This window comes from Catharus ustulatus, chromosome 1, assembly GCF_009819885.2.
Source record: "Catharus ustulatus isolate bCatUst1 chromosome 1, bCatUst1.pri.v2, whole genome shotgun sequence".
NCBI lineage: Eukaryota > Metazoa > Chordata > Aves > Passeriformes > Turdidae > Catharus > Catharus ustulatus.
The window spans coordinates 46,271,640-46,294,941 of NC_046221.1; the positions used below are offsets into that span (position 1 = coordinate 46,271,640).

General features: G+C 42.9%; 1 protein-coding gene across 6 annotated transcripts in view; it reads left to right on the top strand.

Annotated features, from left to right (window-relative positions):
• Window positions 1–23,302, top strand: part of LOC116996886 (myosin VIIA and Rab interacting protein) — a 242,886-nt gene that overhangs the window by 205,705 nt on the left and 13,879 nt on the right. For 2 of the 6 annotated variants that reach the window (XM_033060928.2, XM_033060921.1), the window contains exons 11-14: window positions 1,354–2,003; window positions 3,720–3,836; window positions 9,742–9,978; window positions 19,751–19,813. In XM_033060928.2, the coding sequence (XP_032916819.1) occupies window positions 1,354–2,003; window positions 3,720–3,836; window positions 9,742–9,978; window positions 19,751–19,813 (1,067 nt within the window). The remainder of the gene's footprint in view (window positions 1–1,353; window positions 2,004–3,719; window positions 3,837–9,741; window positions 9,979–19,750; window positions 19,814–23,302) is intronic. The other 4 variants (XM_033060939.1, XM_033060950.1, XM_033060960.1 and 1 more) reach the window with 4 other exon arrangements.

The following is a 23,302-nucleotide window of genomic DNA, read 5'->3' on the forward strand; positions in this document are numbered from 1 at the left end:
TTACTGCATACTAATTCTCTTTATGAACAGTTGCAGCGAAAAAGTAATCTTCTTTTCATCCTACTATTTGTAGCCATCTAATGCAAAATACCTAATTATATTCTGCAACAGACCCTGATATTACTGTGTCCTTTTGAAAATAGTGAAGTTCTGCTTACATTTTGAGAAAACTAATGGTTTATATTAAGTATTTTTATATGTTTCTGAAAATAACAAATTTTAATCCATGGGAGGAATCTTTAAGTCTGAAAAGGTCATTCAATAGGCTGGATTACTGTGTAAATCCATGGCATCATATATTTTTCAAGCGCTGAAGAAGGCAGAGTCATCACACATCCATATTTCCCATGAGGGGAATTTTCAATTTTGGTTGGAAATTAAATCTAATTTTAGAAGAAATGCAGTTCTCAGAGTTATGAGAGTTTAAGAACACTTTCTGATCATATTTGTGACTTTTTTTGGTTTTTATGTTAGAGTCGTAAAACATACTCTGAAAATGTAGACGGATCCAAGAGCAGCAGTGCTTGTGTCAGACAGAAGTCTCATTTGATATTTACTCTGAGGTACAACAACAGCAGCCATAAGCAAGAGTCTAGGAGAGATAAGAACAAAGCAAGTATTTTTCATACTGCCTCTAACTAGTGTCTGAACCTCTAGAACTTTCGATTTAATGACTAACTCAGCTAGAAGTGTTTTTCTGTATTTATTAAATTTTAGTGGATTTCTCTTCCATGTTCATAGCCATCTTTGTTTTATCACAGATAATTTCAAGCATCCAGAACAACCTTAGGCAAGAAGCTCCATAGGTCTGGTATCCATTACATCCCACTACTTTTATTTGTTTAGAACCTTGATTTCTCTGGCTTCACTTCATACCCTGTAGTAGTTAGGTTGGAAGAGATTTCCCCATGTCTTTTCAGGTGTATTCTCTCAGTCTTCTGTCTTCTGTCCTCCAGATGGCAGAGCTCTGGCTTACATGATCATTCCTTGAATGGACACCATTTCAGAACCTTTGTTGCTCTTCTCTGATTCTTTTTCCATCTTTTCAATGTGGGGGACCAGAATTGCACACAGAATCAAAGATATTTGCAAAACTCAGGATTTATACATGCCTGTGTGCTTATGTTCCATCAGTCTTTCCTAATCATTCTTTTAGAAATAAACTTTGGTCCAAATACTCTTCCATTTTAGTTATCACCATGACTTAAAGTGGTGGCTTCTGAGTAGAAGGGCAGCTTGGCTCTCAACATGGGAGAGTTCATGTGGCAGCAGCACTTGCATTTGTTCGTTAGTTTTGTTGAAACTTTCAATCTGTGGCAAGTAAAAGCAGCTGTTCTTGTTTCCTTTTCACAGGTCCACCTTCTGTTTTCCAAAGCACCGATGGAAACTGGGTGGCTTTGCAGAATGTCACTCTGCCTCGTCCTCGAATGCTTGCCAAACCAAAGAGTCAGGTGTTCAAAGCTTTGGAGAATGAGTCCAGCATTGTGTCTGCCTATGACGAGATGGGCTCGGACAGCGAGGATGACTATGACTGGAATGTGGCCTTGAACAAGCTGCGGCGGAGACCTCGACAATTGCCAGATGACTTCTATTACTCCAATTCTCAGTATGGCACTGAGTGGGTTTATGGCAATGATCAGTACCAGGCAGTGACCTCCCCCTCCTCTGGGTTGTACACCAACACTGAGACACTGTTCTCCGATTCGGAAACATCTTCAGTAAACTCTTCCCAGGAAGCCAAAGGACCTAGCAAACTTCTCTGGTTGCAAAGCAGAACTCAAAGTGATATGCCCAGAATGGAAAAGAAGCATTTCCACGGAGAACTAGATGTAAATTTCAATCCACAGGCAACTAGCTTGGAGTATTCGGACAGCAGTGAGACTGAAGAAGTTCATTATGATTTAGAAAAGAGATCAAGAAGGTGGAAAAAGAACAAAGCCCTCTCTGAAGACTTATGTGAAGAAAAGAATCAGGCAAAAACCAACAAGATTAATTTAAGTCAGGTAATTGTGTTTGAGCTTACCAAATGATTTTAAAGACGAGCGGGGCAAAACTATTTAAGCCATGCTGGCAATATCATGTGAATCATGAGTAGGAGATGGAGTGTTCTTGCAAGCTTTATGTTCCTAATGTCTCCTAAATAAGAAGAAAAGGTAGGGTGTTAGACAGGCTTTACCTTTTTCTCAAACAGGCCACTTTCCTCCAATCAAAGACACTGTTAATGTTGAAAAAAATGCAGTGCTCTTAAGGAAAAAACCCTCAGCAGCTAAGAAGTATTAATTAATTACTTGTTTTGTTGCGCTGGGTTTGTTTTTTTAACTTCTGTTCTCTTGGTACAAGAAATAACTCATATGGCTGGGAATCTGCTCTTCAGTGTCTACAAGTATTCTGGTAAGGGATAAACAGAAGTTCAGCAGGAATTCAAAAGGGGCTTTTTGTGAAATCCAGTCCAAGTGATGTCTGCTTTTAATTTGTCACCTTAAGATGAGTTCTGATGTGTCAGGGTGAGTGTTTGCATACTACTTCCATTTAAATAATTTGTCAATTCATTAAGAAAAAAAAGAAACCTGAAACAAGCAAGCAAAAACCCCAAACTGTAATACCTCAATTTCGGAAAAACTGTTCATACAACTTGAAGACAGCAAACATTTCTTTTAAATTACAGGCATTGGATAACAAGAAAGCCTAGAAGTCTCCTCTATTTGGAGTTTGTCCAGACCTGGTGCTGATACAAAGGGATCCATTTGTCCCCCATAATTTTGTTAGCAGTGCAAACAACTAGCTCAGGAGAATATTGACCCTTTGTCCAGCTCCATTTCACACATCCTACCCCTCTTAAATCCGGAAGCTACATCATTGCTGCAGCAGAGTAATAATGAGCCTGAAGTAAGGAGCTGGGGGCTGTCTTCTCCCTGTGCCTCTGATTATGAGCAGCCTGATTCAGTCTTAAAGCTAACTGACCAAATTTAGGATGCCTGGAACACTTTTTATTTCCTTGTGCTACTAGCCTGTATTTCTAATAAAAAAGCATCGGTACAGCTGATTTTAAGTCAATAATAGGATTCTAGGATTTCAGCAGGGCTTTCATGCTGGATGTCATTAATTCTGGACCCATTCCATCTGCTTTTAGAACAGATTGTGGGTGTTTGGGGTGTTCTGTACTGATTCATTTATACTTGTGTCCTCACATACTTAAAATCAACAGTTGTTGAAGGGGAGTGTGATGTATTGTAATGTGATCTGACAACACATCAGTGGCCATTATTGACTTCTTAGAACATCAAGCAGAATTACTGGGCTTTATAGGGACTGCACAAAGACCAAATCTTGTACGTAAGACTTTTGCATTTAGCTTTCTGGCTTTGTGTATTTAGGCATGATCTCTGTGTGTCTGTATTCATATTGTGGCTTCCTAGTCTCAATAGACAATATGCAGAGCATGGAAGATCAGAGCTCACAGAGAAGGTCCTGGAGACATTATAGAATCATAGAATGACTTAGATTAGAAACACTTTTCTGATCATCAAGTCCAGCTGTTAAACCCAGCACTGCAGGGTCTAGCACTAAACATTGTGTCTAAGTGCCATGACATCTTTTAAATACCTCCAGGGGTGGTGAATCAACCAGTTCCCTGGGCAGCCTTGTTCCAGTGCTAGATAATCCTTTCTGCGGAGAAATTTTTCCTAATATCCAATATAATGTCTCCCATGCTCATCCAGGTGGGGCCAGAAAGGCACGGTGTTTCCCCAACATCCATGATGGCATCCTTTAGCAACTCAGTGTGCGCTTCAAATGGCAAGCTGATGTGGAAAATGATTCTTCTTTCCAACTCTTTTGTGAGTTGCTTTGTCTCTTGTAACCTGTCTGTTGTGCTGAAAGTGCAAGATTTGGGATTCTCACCCACTCTCCCCTTCATTTTACCCTCAAGGCTAAAAAAGGCTATTCCTGCTCCCCTTCTCCCTCGGCCTCAGTGGGGCAAGCAGAGGTAGACTGCCTCCAGATCATGCCACTGTTTACAAAGCAATGAAATTTTCTCACTAGGAAGTTTATTATGGGTGGGTTTGCATGTGTTTAGTTTGCATTTGGGCACACACACAGAGGTGGCAGATTTGACAGCTGGTGCTCACAACCATAGAACTTTTACTCCAGCATCTTGAAAACAAGCACTGCTGGTAGGAGGAATGGACTGACTACCACAGTTTAGAGCAAGGATGTTGCATGGCTGAAAAATTCTAGGAAGCAAGCAGAATTATGTGTGTAAGGAACCTGATTAAATGTATGAAAATTAGCCAGACATCCTTTACATTGCTCAGGAAAATGAGATAAAAGGGATATCAGAGTTTCATATATTCGCTAGAATAATGTATTGATCTTGGTAAAATGATTGAGGCTGCAGCAGGGAGAGCCCTACAAATAAACAGTTCTACAGAATTATAGTGTAGGCGTGTGAAGAATTGCAGACAGCATAGATTTAAGACTGGCTGCAGGGTCTTAAACCAGGCATAGCTTTTCACATGATGAGATTATGCAGAGTTTGCAGAGACCATATAAACTCTTCTAAACTCTTGTTGAACCGAGATACTAGACACTGAATAACTGATTACATGTCAATTGCAGTAAAGAAACACACTTTTTCAGTACTTTACTGCATTGGAATATAATCTTATTTTACTGCTTTGTAATAATAAGATGATAATTTGTTAACCGTTATGTTTTCATCAACATTGTAGAACAGAATTTCAGTTTATCAGTCTAAAAGTTGGAGTTTCATTTTTAATTTTCAAATAGTGAAGGTTCCTTGATTAGGATAATGCTGTGGCATGTTTTTTTAAAATATATTTTAGACACCATGCCGACTTTGTGACTGAGAGAGAATTTTTTATTTAAAGTCTTCAGTGACTTGGAGAAACCTGAGAACAGATACCAAGATGTGTTGTATCTGTGGAATTTTTTGCTTAATGATAAGTAAAAGAACAAACTCCTTTACTGAACTGTCTGTAGAGATGCCATAAACATGAAGCAAGATATGAAAACTGTCCTGATAAAACCAAGGTAATGCTATAAATAGTATCTTGATTGCTTATGTATCACAAAAGACTTATATTTCTGTGGGAACTGAACTGGAAAGTGCAACTTCACTTTTAATGATTATTTTTCAAATGGTAACTTTTTACAAAAAATGGACACTCAAGCCACCAATCATTATCTGCTTTTATTATTAATAATTATAATAATAGTTGATAGTAATAGTAATATTGATATATTGGCTCTCATTATCTTTTTGTGAGGAGGATATGATTGTTGCTTAATGTAGCTGAAGTTCTTATGGTTCTGATGCAAAGTAGAGGGGCTTAATTGCTTCAAGTGAAAGAAGTGCCCTCATTATGAGTTTGCTTCTTTGATCAGGAGACTCCCACCTGTTAATTACAGCCCTCCTGCCCTGCAGCCAGGTAAGGGGTGAATGCTGTCAGACTGCCTGTTCCCACGGGATGGCGCTTGGGATGTATTCTCTGAAAACAGCTCCCTGAAATCACTCTGGCTCATGTTGAGAAACTGCCTGTAAACCTCACAATTTTAGTATTCTCCTAAAAATTTTAGTTTCCAGTTTTTGGTTTCTTATATGAAGGGAACATTCTCTCAGGAATTTATAGTTTAACATGGATTTTGTTGTGAAGCATCTTTTTTTTTGTATTTTGTTTCTGTCCACTCTGATTACATTGAGTTATCAGCCATTTGTGTACAAGGATTTGGACACTATTTATGAGTAAAGGTGTATTTCTTGTTTTCATTGTCTCCTAAAAGACTTATGCTTGCATAGAAATACTTGATTTTCTTTTAGTGAAACTGTGTTGTGGCTGTGTCAGTCTGCCAGGCCCTCACAGAAACTCAGTTTTCAGATAAAATGGTAGCCCTTTATTCTTGTTTGCAGTTATTAGCATTATATATGCTGATAGATGCAAATGGGAGTTTACACAAAGATTTGTGTAATGACACAAAAATGTCATTAAACTTACCAGAAAGAGAGAAAACATGAACAGTAAAGAATAAAAAAATTTAATGCAGCATCTATTAAATAATAATAGTAGTACCTTTCAGTTTATGTATTTTACTCTTTTCATGGCTGTTAATGCATTATTTAATTTGTAAATCCATGAAAGAGGTATAATCTCCTCACAAATAATTTGCTGCCACTAGAAAGACTCAACAAGTCAAGCAGCCAGCTATTAACAGAAACCATAAAGTGCAGCAGTGTAAGGTACCATTATCTTTGCACGTGCACAGGAATTAACAGCTCTAGCCAATATAGATAATCCACTCACTCATTTAAAGGAGGTTAGAAAGTTAAGAAAGGGTTAATAGACATACCTGAGCTCAGCTGTAATACAGTCAATACTCTCAAGATGAGTCCTCCCCCAAGAAACAATGTGTATTCAAAACAGGTTTAGATGATGCAGAATGAGACCCTGGGGTTGCCAAGGCATCTCATGACTTTCATCTGTTCTGGCAAACTTAGCAAAAAGATCTTTAAGTTGCTGCCATGTGTGATCCCATGAAGACTGGTATTTCTTCAGGATTGAGAGGAGTTGTTGTATTGCTGTTGTCAATACAGGTTCTTTAGATTACCTAGTGGTACTTTCCATGGGTGTATATGTGCATTGCTCCTCCAATAAAGCTGCTAAGCAATTAAAGCTAAGCAGATCTATTTAAGAAGTCCCCAGAGGACTCATGCATGTCCTGCTGCACAGTGAAGACTGTCAGTACAGCAGTGAGGAGGAAATGTTGGAAAATCCACCACTCTGGACTTCCAGCCTCCCTCACTGCTCCCCTAGATTTTATATACATATCTGTAAGCTCATTTAAACAAGAATACCAAATTATTGTCTTTACAAGCTTGATCTGCTCAAATGTCTGCATAGAATGGGATTTTCTTCTTTTCCTTGCAGACTTGACCTCAAGGTAAACCGTGCTCAATCTGCATCAACACTGCTAGAGTAAGCCCACATCCCTAGTGCAGAGCTGTAATCCTAAACCAGGTGTTTTGGTAGATGAGACCAGGTTTTTTGGAGGTACCAATTAAATAAATTGAGGTAATTCAAGTAAAGAGGGGTTCCAGTAATTAGCTTAGACTAGATACCTAGCTGTAAATAGCTCAGTTTTAATGAGCTGTATCTTCACTAAACTGTATCCTCATAAAATACAAGTGCACAGTTTAGCTGTACTTTCTATCCTGTATATCACATAAATTATGATTATTTCTTTCCTGGGTATAAATTGATGGACTGGTTGATTCAGCAACAGGTTTCAGGGTGGTTTTTTTTAATAGTAGTTTAGTGATTTGTGAGTATTGGTCATTGGCAGATTGTTGGTTGGGGTGTAATACTGATATTTGTAATGAGTCGTGGAGTGACATGCAAGAAATGTCTGAAGAAAACTTCTCTTGCCATTTCAGAAAACATTATTATGGTAGAGATTTTTAATTTATGAGGTGAAATACACCAGTCTTTTGCATGTATATAAGAGCATGTCATATTATAAAACCAAAGTGAAAACACACTGTTTTGAAATCATGTTTTTGATCACTGAGCAGCTTTTTAGCAGAAAAAGCTTTTTATTCTGCAAAAGCTGATTATTTGGGAAAAGAGTTTCAGCATAAACCCATGGTTCCCCTTTTATTGTATCTCTCAAATTTCTATTGTTCCTTCAAATCCTAATTTTCTGAAAGGTCCTTCTGCATCTTGAAGGTGAACTATAAAGCAATAATTTAGTTGTGCAACGGATTGAATTGCAAATAACTGCAGACAAAAATTGTCCAGAACACTGTGAAAGTGCTAAACATTCCAGTCGAGTTTACTGTATGTAAGATGAGAACTGACATGATGAACATGATGTGTCAATCCATTTAAAGCAGTTTGGTGGGTAGGGTTTGTGAGGGAGTGGGCAGAGTTAACATTTCCTGTAAGAAATGAAGGTAATTGGTTCATCCCTGAGCAGTGCTGCTACAGCTGCTCCTGTTTATGTATTTCCAAATGAATGGAAGAGAGAACACAGATTTTAGTCTCTCCAGCATCTTGTCACAATATGAGAGGAATAATTTCCTCTCTGAGAATTGCTCCTAGACCTGATGAGATGTGCCTACCACTCTGGTCCCAAGGTGAATTCTTTATAGTCTCCTTCTGAGTAGTTTTGCACAATTATGCTCCATTTCAAAATATCTGTCACTTTTAAACTCACCTAATACCATTTTATTTAATGGTCTTGGCTGAAGCACTAAATAAGCTAATGATTCAAAACTTTCTCTCAGCAGTCAGCAGGGAGAGAACATTTCCAGAAGGCAGGAAATGCTATATGGGTGGAACAAGTTGCTCTGGGAGGTGCCTGTCTCTCTCCAAGGACTTTAGTGGAAGTCAGGGCAAATTGGGTCCTAATCAGGCAGCACAGATCCAGAAAATTAATTGATACATACCTGTTTTAGAAAAACTGTGAGATATCTTTTCAACAAGGGCTGACAAAACTGTCCCCCTTTCCACTTAATAAAGAGCTGAGCAGGCACCCTGATAAACATTTACAAAATTATTTTGCTTTTCTTCTCTTCAGCTTCCAAAGGAACTTGTGGCTGTCTCTGTAGCACCCACTGTATTTAATTGACCCTTTAAGTGTTTCCCAGATTTAAAGATCCAAGACTCTGAACAGAAGGTGCTCTTGAAGGCTGAACTTGTTCCAAGGAGGTTGGCATTTGGAAAAAAATCATCTCTAGAGGATCTACCTATGTAAATAATCACTGTGAAAGCTGACAATCTTAAGCAACATCATGTAACAAAAGAGTAGTTTTCAAAACTTGTTTCCAGCAGTCTTTAAGAAGAACATGGATAATGCTTGAGACCAAGCAATCAGGGAATGGATGCACAGCTTTCAACTAAAAGCTGAACACAACTGCAAGTTTATTTCATTCCCAGACCACACATTTGTCTGCACTGTGTCTGCAAGGGATGGCAGTGCTGAGAATGGGAAATATAGGCACGGTGTTTTTAGTTACACACAGACAAATAGTGATACTGATAGTTCAGTTTTAGATAATATGAGAGTAAACAGGAATGATGAATGCAATCCAGCAAAAGCTTTCTATACCTACACAAGAATTACAGTAATTTCACGACCATAAGGCACACCGGACTATAAGGCGCACCCCCGGGAGTCGGCAAAATTCTCAACTTTGTAGATCATATAAGGCGCACCGGACTACAGGGCGCACTTTTTTTTTTTGCAGCAAGGCTCTGCCCCCAGCTCCCCCTGCGTGGTTGCTGGCCAAGGCCCCGCCTCAACCTGGCAGCCATTGGCCCCCAGGCCCGCCTCCACCTGGCAGGGGCGGTGCCGCTGGCCCCCTGGCCCGCCTTCAGCCGGCAGCCATGGGCCCCTGGGACTGCCTGGACCTGGGAGGGGCAGTGCCACGGGCCCCCTGGCCCGCATTCACCCAGCAGCCATGGGCCCCCAGGCCCACCTCCACCCGGCAGGAGTGGTGTCGTGGGCCCCTGGGCCCACCTCCAGCCAGCTGCTGTGGCACTGCTGGCTACCCCCACAGCTCACAACTCACACTTCCGGTTTGGCAAATTTCGCAACTTTGTACATCAGATAAGGTGCACCAGACTATAAGGTGCACTTCCGGGTTTGAGGGAAAATTTTAGTCAAAAGGGTGCACCTTATAGTCGTGAAATTACTGTATGTGTTTTTCTAATGTTTTTGTAGGATTTTGATGATTTATCAGAAACAGATATAAGCAATGAGGATCAGCATCATGTCAAGCCTGAAGTTATGGAGGACGAACTTAAATCCAGGTTATTTCAGCTTGCTGCTAAAATGAGTGACAAGGAAACATCATCTGGTGAAGAACAAGAGTCAGAACCTGGAGCAGACCTGGAAAACCAGAAGGAGAGTTTGTCCTCAGAGGAAAATAGCAGAAGTATTCAGGAAGAGTTAAAGAAGGTAAGTGGTAAAGGACTGGGAATAGTACTGTAAGAGTTAGATTCCAAAAAGAGAAAATTAAGACTAGAAAACTGAACTCAGTTGCTTAAAGAAGCCTCTGAGGTCCTTTATGCTGGTCTGAGCCTGAACCCCTTGTGCAGGTAAAAGTTCTGTTAAGGTGTGTTTTCCTCTCTCTGAGGAACAGATAGCCTATAGCATCAGTTAAAAGCAGGGAACTTAGCTTGTGCAACAAAACTGTTAACTGGGTACAGTAAATTCACGAATACAAGCCGCACTGAGTATAAGCCGCATCTCTGGGTGTTGGCAAATATTTCGGTTTTTGTCCATAAATAAGCCGCACCTGAGTATAAGCCGCTCTGTCGTTCGCAGGGAGGACCCGCGTGCAACAAAGTTGCCAATTAGTAACAGAACCGCGGCAGGGCGGGGTTTACTGGCTCGGCTCGGGCTGTGCAGGCTTGGCTCGCTCGGGGCTGCTGACGGGGCCAGGTGGCCCAGCCCGGCGCTGCCGCTCGGCGGGGCCGCTGGGGGCCGGCCGCCACTGCCACTGGGCTTGGTCACCACGGCCCAGCGCTGCCCCGTGGTGGCAGGCAGGGATGGAGCCCCCCTCGCTCCCGCAGCGGCGGGCGGGGACGGAGCACGGAGCACCCCACCTCCTCCCCGAGCCGCGGCAATGGCGGCGTGGGGCCCCCGCCGCCTCCCCGGGCCGCAGCAATGGCGGCGTGGGGCCCCCCCCGTCTCTTCCCTGGGCAGCGGCAGAGGAGGGAAGAAGAGAGCTCTCCCTCCTCTCTCCCCGCCCCCCGTGCTGCCTGCAGGGAGCCAGGAGGCTCCACCCGCAGCGCAACAGAGTAGCAATTTGTAACAATCGCGAAATGCCGTCTTTGCAGCTGCTCAGCTCAGCACTCTGGCTGGCACTTCTGAGGTCGTAAATGTCAGAAAATTATTCACATATTAGCCGCTCCTGAGTATTAGCCGCATTTCCGGTTTGGGAGAAAAATCTTAGTCAAAATGGTGCGGCTTGTATTCGTGAAATTACTGTAATATTAATGGAATTATGTCTAATTATACAGACTGAAAATTGATTTACACTTTTTGATTTAAAAACCTATCCAGTTTTTCTGTTTTGGTCCTTGCTAACCAGACAGTTTAAGTGATTTTTTCCATCCTTTTAGTTACTTCTCTCTTTGTAGTATGATCTAGTTCATGCTGATGGCATAGATTCTTCTTTTGCATCTCTATCAAAATATTTAATGTATCTTTAAAGCTTTCCTACCCTGTTACCCTAATATAGGCTTCTGAGAGTAGTAACATTTTCTAATGCAACTGAAATTTGGTGTCAGTTCTGATAGCGCCTGAGAGCCTTTATTTGTGCCATCTCACCCTTACAATGAGATACCAGATTTCAGTTTAACTCACAGAATTTACCACATCCTCTCTTCCCTTTCTACCTCAGAATTTCTCTTCAGATCATGTGGTGTGCTTGAATTTGGTGCTATAGGAGCCCAGTGGTGCCCCTTGCCAGTCAAGCACTCTTATTCCTTAGATCCACTTAGACTTTTTCTAGTCTGCCTCATCTCTTGACTTACCTTTTGGGGTATTGTGTGCACAACAGCTCAGCTTTTACAGGGGATGTGGACAACTCTCTAAAGGAAATCTATTTGTCATAATATGAAAGGTGTTTTGTTCAAATTATATAAAGAACTAATACACTGGGAGGTGAAAATAGGATCGAGTCATCTAGGTAGACAATAGAGATGCTGTCCAAGTATGGTGTCACAAAAACCAGTGCCCATCTGGAGTTGAATCTGTCAAGACACACAAAGTGAAAAAAAGTCTTCTACAGGTCCATCAGCAGCAAAAGGCAGATGAGGGAAAACTGGGCTCACTACTGCAGTGATCTGGTGATAGAACATAGAAAAGGCTATTACACAGCATTGTTTTCACCTCAGTTTACAGGTAAGATTTTTACCTCAAGGATTCCAGGTCCCTGAGAACTGTGGGAAAGCCTGGAGCAGTAAAGACTTGTCCTAGAGGAGGATCAGGTTAGCAAGTATTTCAAAAACTGGGACATGCATATGTGCATGGTGCCTGTTAGGGATGCACTTCTAAGACCTGAGGGAACTGTCCCATGTCATTGTGAGGTTCATCTTCGAAAGATCATGGCAATCTGAGATATTCAGAGCTATGAATATTGTTTATTTTGGCTTTAACAAGACTTAGCGGTCAAATGCAAAGAGAAATGCAAGTCCTGCACCTGAGAAGTGATTAGCAAGTGATGCACCTCTATTGAATATTGGTGAGGTAATTTCTGGAGTGCCGTGTTCTCTTTTGGGCTCCCCAGTACAAGGTCAATATGGACACACTGAAATGGGTCCTGTGAAGAGCCACCAAATTGATTAAAATACAGGAGCATCTGTCATGAGGAGAGGCTGAGAGACCTGCCATTGTCTATCCAAGAAAAGAAGAGAAGGCTTGGGAGAATCTTTTCAATGTGTTTAAATACCTGATGGGGAGAGTGGGGAGTTTTTGTTGTGGGAAATAAAGTGGAAATGGAACTCTTTCCACTAACATAAATGGAAGCAGTGGGTACAAACTGAAACACAAAAAATCCCATCCAAAGGAAAAGCTTTTTCACTGTGATGATGTTTACATACTGCAATAGGTTTCCCAGAAAGATTGTAGAGTCTGTGTCCTTGGATATAATCAAAACCTTACTGAACATGGTCCTGAGCACGTGCTTTGAGTAGAAGAGTTGGACTAGGTGATCCCCTTACATTCCAAATGTAAGTAGTCTGTGACTCTCTGAGTTATTTAGCCATGGACTACACAGGAGTGTAAGTAACTTTGTTGTCACATGTGAAAATACCTCCATGACACATACACAGTCTTTGCAAAGAAATCACATAGAGGCTTTATTGTCAGAGCTTATTAGCAACATTTAATTTGTTTTTATTTGGTTTGCAAAGACAAAACAGCAACATTACATTATTCAACAGCATATATGGGCTAGCTGGGTTATAACATGATGCAAATCAAATCCAGAATTTAAAGAGAACTTTCTGAAATGTTTCTGTGTAGAGAACTGAGCACAGAGAATTGTGAACTTATATTTTTGGAGTACTTATTCATCTGCATAAATCTACAAAGTAATATTGGTTCGGTTTTTTTCTCTCCTGATTTTGTTATTTCTTTAACATTTGTATGTCAGTTGTTTAAAACAAAGCAAAGATTATTATCGTTTTCCTCAAGATTTTCTAAAGTTTTAAAAAAGAAGGGCTTACCATGTTCAGCATAAAAGGAATGCTTGGGGTTCCTAATCCTTTATTCTATATGGATAAAAAAGTTATCTTCATTAATGGTCATAGTATATGCTGGTTTTGTCTATAATAAAGAAACCAGAATACTCCAGTACTCTTCATGGTCTGGAATTCAGCAGAATTGGCAGGGAAAACTTCTCCAGGTGTAGGGAAACAAGCACACTGCTTTGATTCTTATTCTTGGCAGTTGTCCTTAAAAGCACTTTAAAATCTTCTGATGTGCCTTCTCTCTAGAAAGTTGGCTGACCAACATCTTACAAGGAAATGCTGAAGATGGCAGTGTATAATATGAGTTGGGGCTGTGGCAGTCTAAAATACAGACGTACCTAAACTCATTAAAGATGCAGTAACTTTAGGATTAGTAGATGTCATCTGAAAGACAAGCACAGAAAACCTATTTTCAGGCAACCAGTAATTATAGATGCCTTCTAAGCATCTAAGTTCCAATATGCTGTCTCTTTAAAAAGCCTGATTGTTGGAGGATGCACTTCTAGGGATTTACAGATCTTTCAGGCTAGCACTCACCATTATTGGTCAGAGACAGCCTCCTCACCTGGGCATCTGGTTTCAAATTAAATATACATAAACATTAGTTCTGCACCATTAAAATGAGAGATGGAGTGCCTAGATTCTGCTTTTTGTTCCTGAACATAAATACTATACTTTAGCCATCTTGCTTATATTTTAGCCATGCTGTTTGTCTTTGTTAATCTTCTGTTCTCATAAGCTTATTCTGGAATACTTCAGGAACTTCAAATCACTGGGAATTTTTAGTTCTGACCATAGGATAAGACTTTAAAACTTGGTGCTCATCTGACCTTTAATTGTCTGCGCCTTTAAATACCTGGACTTCTGTTTTAATGGCAACTGGGACTCTTGCGTAATCACACATTGAGCTGATGCTTTAAAAATAGTATTTAACATATTATGATCTGAAGTGGTGGTAAAAATTGTCTTTAATGGAGAGTTAGCTGAAGTTGTTTGGCACTTATGGATTCTCAGTTCTCACTTCAAATTGAGGTTTTGAGTTGTATGTCTGCCTTTAAGGTGCAAATTTGAATATGACAACCTTTGAGTTAATTATTTAGTTCATCTGGGATACCTGAGGATTTAGGTTTGTATTAATTAACACAAGTAAATTTTGGGACTTGGACTTAAATCTTCTTAGATTTTCAGCACCCTCATTTTCATTATCCCTCAGTTTGTGATTACCTAAAATGGTCTTGTGGAGAGTCACAACTCTCATTTAAAAAAAAACATACAGTAAATTCACGAATACAAGCCGCACGGAATATAAGCCGCACTGCTGGTGTGTTGGCAACATTGTTGCCTTTGTTAATAGATAAGCCGCACCCGGAATATTAGCCGCACTTTAGTTTGCAGCGAACTTTCACAAAGTCGTCATTTAGTAACACAATCGCGGGATCGCCGGGGCTTACTGGCTTACTGCCGACCTCGGAAACATTGTTTCCAAGTGAAAAAAGACACACCCTTTATTTACAAGCCGAAAAAGACAGGAACAATAGTGTGGTCATTTTGTGAGCATTCCCAATGGATCCGTGTTGCCTTTAAACAGCCACTTAGCCACGCAGGCAGGCAGCTGAGCTCCGAGCGGAGCCACATCTCCGTGCTGGCACAGGAGCGGCTGCTCTGGCCCTCGCAGCCTGCGGGGGGAGCGGCCGTTGTAACCCTCGCAGCCCGCGGGGGGAGGGGCCGTTGTAGCCCCCGCAGCCGGGCGGGGGGAGCGGCCGTTGTAACCCTCGAGCCCGCGGGGGAAGGGGCCGTTGTAGCCCCCGCAGCCGGGCGGGGGGAGCGGCCGTTTTAGCCCTCGCAGCCCACGGAGGAAGCGGCCGTTTTAGCCCTCGCAGCTGGGCGGGGGGAGCGGCCGTTTTAGCCCTCGCAGCCCACGGGGGAAGCGGCCGTTTTAGCCCTCGCAGCTGGGCGGGGGGAGCGGCCGTTGTAGCCCTCGCAGCCCACGGGGGAAGCGGCCGTTTTAGCCCTCGCAGCCGGGCGGGGGGAGCGGCCGTTGTAACCCTCGCAGCCCGCGGGGGGAGGGGCCGTTGTAGCCCCCGCAGCCGGGCGGGGGGAGCGGCCGTTGTAACCCTCGCAGCCCATGGGGGGAAGCGGCCGTTGCAGCCCTCGCAGCCCGCGGGGGGAAGCGGCCGTTGCAGCCCTCGCAGCCCACGGGGGAAGCGGCCGTTGCAGCCCTCTCCCTGCGAGCCGAGTGGTCGTTCTACCCCTCTCCCTGCGGGGAGAGAGGCTCCCCCAGCCCTCTCCCTGCGAGCCCAGCCAGCCCCGTAGCCGCACAAGACTGAAAACACTTTAAAAAGTACAGAGAAATATCACACACTTTTATCGAACTGCCGAGGTAACTCACCCCGATAACACCCCCCGCCCCTCAGTAACGCCGCCATCCACAGGCAGGCAATAAGCTGTTCTCTGATTGGTTCATCGTCGGAACAACGGGAAACCATGGATTTCAGACTGTTTTGGCTCGGGACTGGACCAGCATGATACTAGGTAAGGGCAGATATCACATTTTTGTCCATAGATTAGCCGCACCGGAATATTGGCCGCATTTCCGGGTTTCCACCAAAATTTTAGTCTTCTTGCTGCGGCTTGTATTCGTGAAATTACTGTAATCCTGCAGCACTTGTTTTTATGGAAAGTGTTTTGTGCATCTTAGGCTACGGAAGTAGTTAATGGTCTTTCTGGGGTGTTCAGAGCCCTGAAAAGTCTATTTGTCTTAGTTGTGCAGTGAAAGGCCATGGTTTTCACCAAAAGCTATGCTTATGGCAGAGTTGGCCTTCAGCCCCTCTAAACTTCAGGTGTGAACAAACCAAAATTCAAATTGTGCAACTGTTGTCATAGTGAAACATCTTGTAGTAGCACAATGATTTGCACAATTCTTTCTGTCTTGATTTTTTTTTTGATAAGTTGGTTATTTTTTGCTTTAGTCCCCCAAACCCTGAACGAATGCCTAAAGAAGAAAGCAAAATGTAAATTCCCTTTGATGTCTTAATGGTACTGATCCTGAGAGTGGAAAGCATGGTAAATGGGATATATTTAGTTTGTACTCTCCTTCATCTATTCTCCTTCTCTTTTAATACTTTCATGAAGATAAATTGACTGGGTCTTTATTTCATGGTATATGCCAGAATTACATTCTAGCAGGCAATTTTGGCAGGCTGCATTTTGAATAGTCTATCCCTGTGATCACTTTATCAGGAACTATAGAGATTATGTTAAACAACAGATTAGCCTCTGCCATTTTTTCAAATTGCTCACATAGAATAAAAATTGAAATAGTTGGTAAAACCTTGCTTGTGGTTTTTTTTTTTTTTTTCCCCTTCTACTTAGTACTACAACTTGCTGAAGATATACCAATGAGCAAGCGAGCTAAACTTCCATAGAAGCGTGGAGTTTCTCTCCTCTTTGCATTAGCTTGATGGAATGTGCTGTGTGCTTAAGGAATTTCTTTAAATCCCATTATGCATTTACTTCTGCTCAGAGAATCTTACAACCAAGGCTTAATAACTTTGTTTACTACGTGACACAATAGATCTTTTCTGAATTACAATCTCTAAGTGAGTTTGTTAAGTAGCACAGCGGGATCCTGTTTCCTAAGTGAAAGCTCCCAAGTCCTGACAGTATGAATAACAGCATAAATAATCTTTTCATTAAATATTTATACTTCAATTCTCTGGAAACATTTTATTCTTCTTAGGTTTTAAAAAGCTGTATTTTGGGGAAGGTATGAGCTATGAGTAACATTTTCATGTTGCCTTTTGCCAGAGGCCTATTTCCTTTGTTTCAAGAGGGTACATCTAACTTTTTTCACCAGGTAAATTCGCACTGTTCAACTACTACTGGTATAATGAGATTGACGCTTGTTAGAAAATCTGGCCTCTCTCTTTTTAGCAAGAAGAATATCGAGTAGCTGTGCATATGGATGCATGTTACTGCAGAAGTGAGAGCCAGCTTCCTGGTGTGTATGCTGGCGGCTGTGCTCAGAGCTGGCCCTGGAGGGGGTGGCCAGGGCTCGGTGAGGGAGGTCAGGCAAGCTGTTGCTCACTGGACTCAGTCACTGGAGAGACTTCTGCTCACAGCCTTGATGGAGCTGGAAAATGGCATTGGACATGCACATGCCAGTGAATCCCTCCTGTATACCACAGACCTGTTGAAACATCACAGCAGGGATGTCTGGGATGCTGAAACAGCGCTGCTGTAGTTCTGAGAGTGGGCGTGTCTCCTGGTGGCTGGGTTTCTTCAGACATTTGTGCTGGGGCAGGCACTGTCCTCACAGATGATGATGTCGTAGTTTTTGTGATCACTATCTTGCAACTGCCTGAATTCCTGGGTATTTTGGCTGGCTTGGTTCAGGCAGGGGTTTATAGGAAACTGCCATCCAGCTTTGTATGCCTAAAAGCTTTAGAAGTCTCTGAGTAAAAGTTTCAAAAGGAGAACCACGTGGATCACTTTGGCCAGAAAACACAACAGTGTAAGTACAGTAGCTTTGCGACATTACTGCTATTATAGTAGTAATGCTGAACAGTGTAGTACAATGATATCTTCCTGGGTAAACAGCCTGGAAGGTATTTGTGTGTCTATTGTTTCACATTTTTGTGTGCAGGATGCTCAGACTAATTCTGGTGTTTTCATGGGTCATTGCTTTTAAGATTGTGTTAATTATCTGGGCAGTCTCCCAAAGTCCAGGATTGAAAACTGAATGTGGACAGCATTGTAAAAAGTCACCTTTAAGTTTATGAACTGCAAATAATCTATGCACAGGATTTTGAATTATAGCAGAGAAAAAAAAAGATTTTGGTTAGGGAAGGTGAAAAGAGGTATGAGACAATAATCTTCACATTGGGCTAATAAACTGAAATTTTAAGTTCTCAATTTAACAAAGCAGTCAATTATATGTTCAGCTTTAAACTGAGGTTTAAGTTGTTTACTGGACAGAATTCCCATTCAAAGTGTTTCTCCTATGTATTTGCTATTTATCGTCTTTAGTATGAAATTTCAAGCTGATGCCAAGTTTATTTTGTCAAAGTCTGAGTCTTCCTTTTCAAGCATCGAGACCATAAACATCTATTTTTTAAAGTTTTCAAAGTGAGCAGTGATGTTTGTGTACTTCCAATTCTGACACTCTCTGGGCTCATTACAGTTGCATAAATATGGATGTAGATAGAAAATCTGAGATATCTTAGAGTGCCCACAGGGCCTTCAGCTGCTAGTTCATGCTAGAAAAAGCATGAATCTCCCAGGTCCATGTCATACCCAACAGCGTTGTTCCAAAATTCTCACACACTTCAAGCTTTTTCAAATTCCTTTTTGTCTACCTGTGTTTAAGCAACTGAATCAAAGCCCTGTTGGATCTACTGGTGAAGGGCAGAAGAGGTGACACTTCAGCTGCCTTCACATGGGGAATGCAGTGTCTTTGTAAGCAGCTTTTTTCTCATAGTCTCAGTTTTGACACTTATTTGCATGCACACCCAGCTCTGTCCAGTGTGCATGCAAGGGGAATCTCCTTCAGTGCTCTCCTTGCCAAAGATTTATTTACTTAGGGAGAAAATATCCAAGCCATTCTACAGATACAGTTGCAGAAAAACAGTGAGCATTAGTGTAAGCAGCTGGAACAAAATGGTTTTTACTACTATTTTGTCTTCTTTTGTAAGCTGCCCTGAGAGTTGGCAGTGAAAGCAGAGCTCTTTCAGATCTAGCTGGAAGAGTTTCAAGGAAATGCTGCTCCTCAGCTGATAGATACTTTTATCACAGCACAGCCGTCAGGGCAACTGTGGTTTTGTCATTTCTTCAAGGCAAAATCAGTTCAGTTTAAACATGCCTAAAGAAATTAAGGAGCCTGTAACCCTACTGGCTGGTCACTGGGGACTTGTGCAATGAGGGGTTTTACTTGTTTGTTTTGGGACAGCGAGGCCAGGGGAAGTAATTAGGCACAAGACATCTTACTTAACTTAGCCCACATGTTTCCCATATGGACATCTGACTCTGGCATAAGTGAGGTACAGACTCTTTGGTAACTACTGTCCAAATTGCTGCCATGTACACTCCAAAAGTGAAGATAGCTGGCTATTCTTCTTCTTTACACTGCTGCAAAAGTATTTTTCCATTCCTAGTGGTACTTCTTGTGATGGTGGAAAAATAGTTTTCTCTCTCTTTCATTTTATAAACAATTGTTTGTGATTTGCAATATCTGTCTCAACGAGGTCAGTCTAAATCTCACAAATAAAATTAAATTAAGCATTGCTTTATTTTAAATATTTTAGTAATTAAGGAAAAAATCTAAAGTTTATGCTATTTAAATCATGATAGTTTCTTTATCCTTGCTGTTTCTCCTAAGCTTCCCTGTAAGTCTGAACTATATAGTTGTTAACCTCTGTAGCTGTTAATATAACTTTTCTGCCTTTTTATTTAACTGCTTTCCCACTATCTAGGAAAAACAAAAGGCTTTTGATCTTCATTTAAAGCTGCAGTTTTTATCGACTGTATTGCAGCAGGTGAGAAAGCTTTGTTTTGTTTGTGTCTTCTTACATCTCTGATGTAGTAAGAGATGCCTTAACGTGATATTGAGGGTTTCCACATTTCCCAATCAGCATTCTCAAACTCGGAATGTTTTCCTGGAAATATTGGGCCTGAAAAACCATACCTTTTGGCCACAATCAATAATCACTGCAGAAAATTATTTTAAAATCAAAGTTAACATGTGGAGCAGACTGGCTCCCTTATCTGGCCTTGTGATGAAAATTTGGTTTTGTCAGTAAAGAACAACAGAAGACAAAAATAAGGTGTATGAACTTTCTAGTCTCATGTACTCACCTATATTAAGAAATTGGGAAGGAAGTTTTCTGACCATAGTGGTCTTCAAAAATCTTTCTAACCTCTCAATTTAAAAAATAATTAAAACCCTTAATTCATTGTAGATTTTGTACAGTAAGTAGATATTTTCTCACTTTGCTGCTAGTGACTGTTGCTTATCATTCTTCTAGACGGAAAGAGGCTTCATGTTCTGTGCTACTTGAATCTCAGCTTATGAGGATCACATATTAAAAAATACTTTCATTATATTTCCTGAGCAAATATATGCTTATCTTATATTTTAAAATACCTGCTATTTGTAGTATGTCATACATCATTCTCTCAGTCATAAAATAAGAATGACTTTTTTTTGTGTTAGAAGTTGATGCTTAATTTAACAAGACACTTCTCCTCTCATTTTTTTCTTTTTTCCTTGCTCTTAATTGTCCTATGAGTTTTAATCTTTTTTTAATTATCTTGATTTTATTTACTAATAACATCAGTGGTGACATCAGAGAAAAAGTGTTTTTCCATTTGTGTAATGTCATCAGTCTGTGCCCATTGTAGATCAGAAACCTGTGTGGATTTTAAGATGTAAATATTTCAATTTCCAACTTAGCCTATAATAGTTCACCTTCTGAAAAATCACTTCCTTTCTCATGATTATAGGCCATTTGTCTCTAGAAATAAGGCATTAAAAGTTAACAGGCATAACATCTGTAACTATACTAGTATAGTGGATTGAAATAGTAAAATGTAATATTCAGAATTACCTAGCACAAAAAGTGACCTTACTTCTCTGTATTATACTTTGGAGAGTATCAGTAGAATAATAGCTCTCAGCCTGTAAAATAATTTCACTTTCTTTTTCTAAAGGAATGCCCATAAATGAAGATATTGTTGTTAAAGGTCAAGGCAGGAAGTCTTAAGCTTGAACAGAAGAGTAATTCCTTGATATCACAGATTATCATGGTATCATGATTGTTATCATGGTTTGCCATCAAACAGCCGGGAAAATTTTAGCCTTTTTTTTTCCCCACAGTTTTTGTGGTAATGAGTGGTTAGAGCTCACTTTTAGGCCAAAGATCTTTTGAAGGCCAGGGCTGATGACTGCCACAGAGTTGGGTACTGAGGGCTCTTTTCTTCCCACACTGTGGCTTGTGTCCCAGATTTTACTGGCCTGTGAAGGACTTTTGTTGGGCTTTTCAGGGCCTTCTCAAAACTGTACAATGAACTCCTATAGCGGGGGGAGATGAGTGAGACAGGTTTGGGTTTGCTTTTGTTTTCACCCAGCTTGGATTTGGTCAGGTTACTCTGAAAGGATGAGTTAATCAGTGCAAAGTAAAACTTATCTTCTCCCCAGCTCCCCTTAACTCCCTACATAAAAAGAGGGATATCGACTGTGACTCAGTGCATGATACAACGCCTTGACACTGGAGCTAAAAATTATTGCACCACAAGTCATCAAGGATGTGGTCAATACTGCCAGGACTGCTAGTGATGGAAAGGTGTTCTTGCTCTACTTCTTGATCTAGCTGTTCATGTCACTGTTCTCTGTTGAATTGCATGTCACCTTCTCCCATGCTCTTTAAAAGAGCCTAATAATGACATTGTAGTGGCAGGAAAGAGGAAAACGCTAATGGCTGAGTACAATGGGCAGAAAAACATAGGGGTAGTGATAGAGAACTTAACTATTTTAAGAACATGAAAAATAAAAGCCATAATGTTCATGCAAACGAAATTATGTAAAAATGTCATAGGCTGCTGAGATGCATACAAACACTTAAAGTTCACCTGCTCTCTGCAGCTTGGGTGTTTAATATTGCTTCCGTTTAACCATCATGTTTTCTTTCTATTGCTTGTGCAAGAATGCAAATGAAGCACTTTCCAGTGTAGCACGTTTGAGTTAAACACATTGATATTGTCAACATCAACAGGGAAAGAGAGATAGCAGAAAGAAAGGGAAATGGCTAACAGTTTATCTTTAGACCACTGAAACATAATCTTCTTATAACAGGAATACAGTAGTTTCACGAATACAAGCCGCACGGATTATAAGCCGCACTTCCGGTGCCTCGACAATGTTGCTGTCTTTGTCAATAGATAAGCCGCACCCCGAATATTAGCCGCACTTTCGTTCGTCACGAGAATCCGTGCGCAGCTTTCACAAATTGGCCAATTAGTAACAGGATTGCGGCATAGCGGGCTTTACTGGCTCGGGGCGGGGCCAGGCAGGCTCGGCCCGCTCATGGTTGCCGACGGGGCCGGGTGGCCCAGCTCAGCGCCACGGCTCGGCGGGGCTGGCCGGGTGGTGCTGCCGCCGCCGCCGGGCTCGCTGGCCCCCCTCTCCCGTCAGCACCGCCCCGCGCCGCGTTCGCTCGCCCTGCCGGCAGGGCTGCCGCCGCCGCCGGGCTCGCTGGCCCCCCTCTCCCGTCAGCACCGCCCCGCTGCCGTGTTCGCTTGCCCGGCTGGCAGGGCTGCCGCCGCCGCCGGGCTCGCCGGCCGTCCCGCGCCACGTTCGCTCGCCCGGCCGGCGGGCTGCCGCCGCCGCCGCCGGGCTCGCCGGCCACCCCGCGCCGCGTTTGCTAGCCCTGCCAGCAGAGCTGCCGCCGCCGCCGCCGGGCTCGCCGGCCGCCCCGCGCCGCGTTCGCTCGCCCGGCCGGCGGGCTGCCGCCGCCGCCGCCAGGCTCGCCGCCCGCCCCGCGCCGCGTTCGCTCGCCCGGCCGGCAGGGCTGCCGCCGCCGCCGCCGGGCTCGCCGGCCACCCCGCGCCGCGTTTGCTAGCCCTGCCAGCAGAGCTGCCGCCGCCGCCGCCGGGCTCGCCGGCCGCCCCGCGCCGCGTTCGCTCGCCCGGCCGGCGGGCTGCCGCCGCCGCCGCCGGGCTCGCCGGCCACCCCGCGCCGCGTTTGCTAGCCCTGCCGGCAGGGCTGCCGCCGCCGCCGCCAGGCTCGCCGCCCGCCCCGCGCCGCGTTCGCTCGCCCGGCCGGCAGGGCTGCCGCCACCGCCAGGCTCGCCGGCCGCCCCCTCCCGTCTGCACCGCCGCCGCGTTTCCTCGCCCTGGCCGGCACTGCAGGCCCCCGTACCGCCGGGCTCCCCCACGCTGCTGGCCCCGATTCTGCTGGGCTTCCCCCGCTGCCAGGCAGCCCCACCCGTCGGCCTTCCTGCTTCTGCCATGCTCCCCTGCACTGCTAG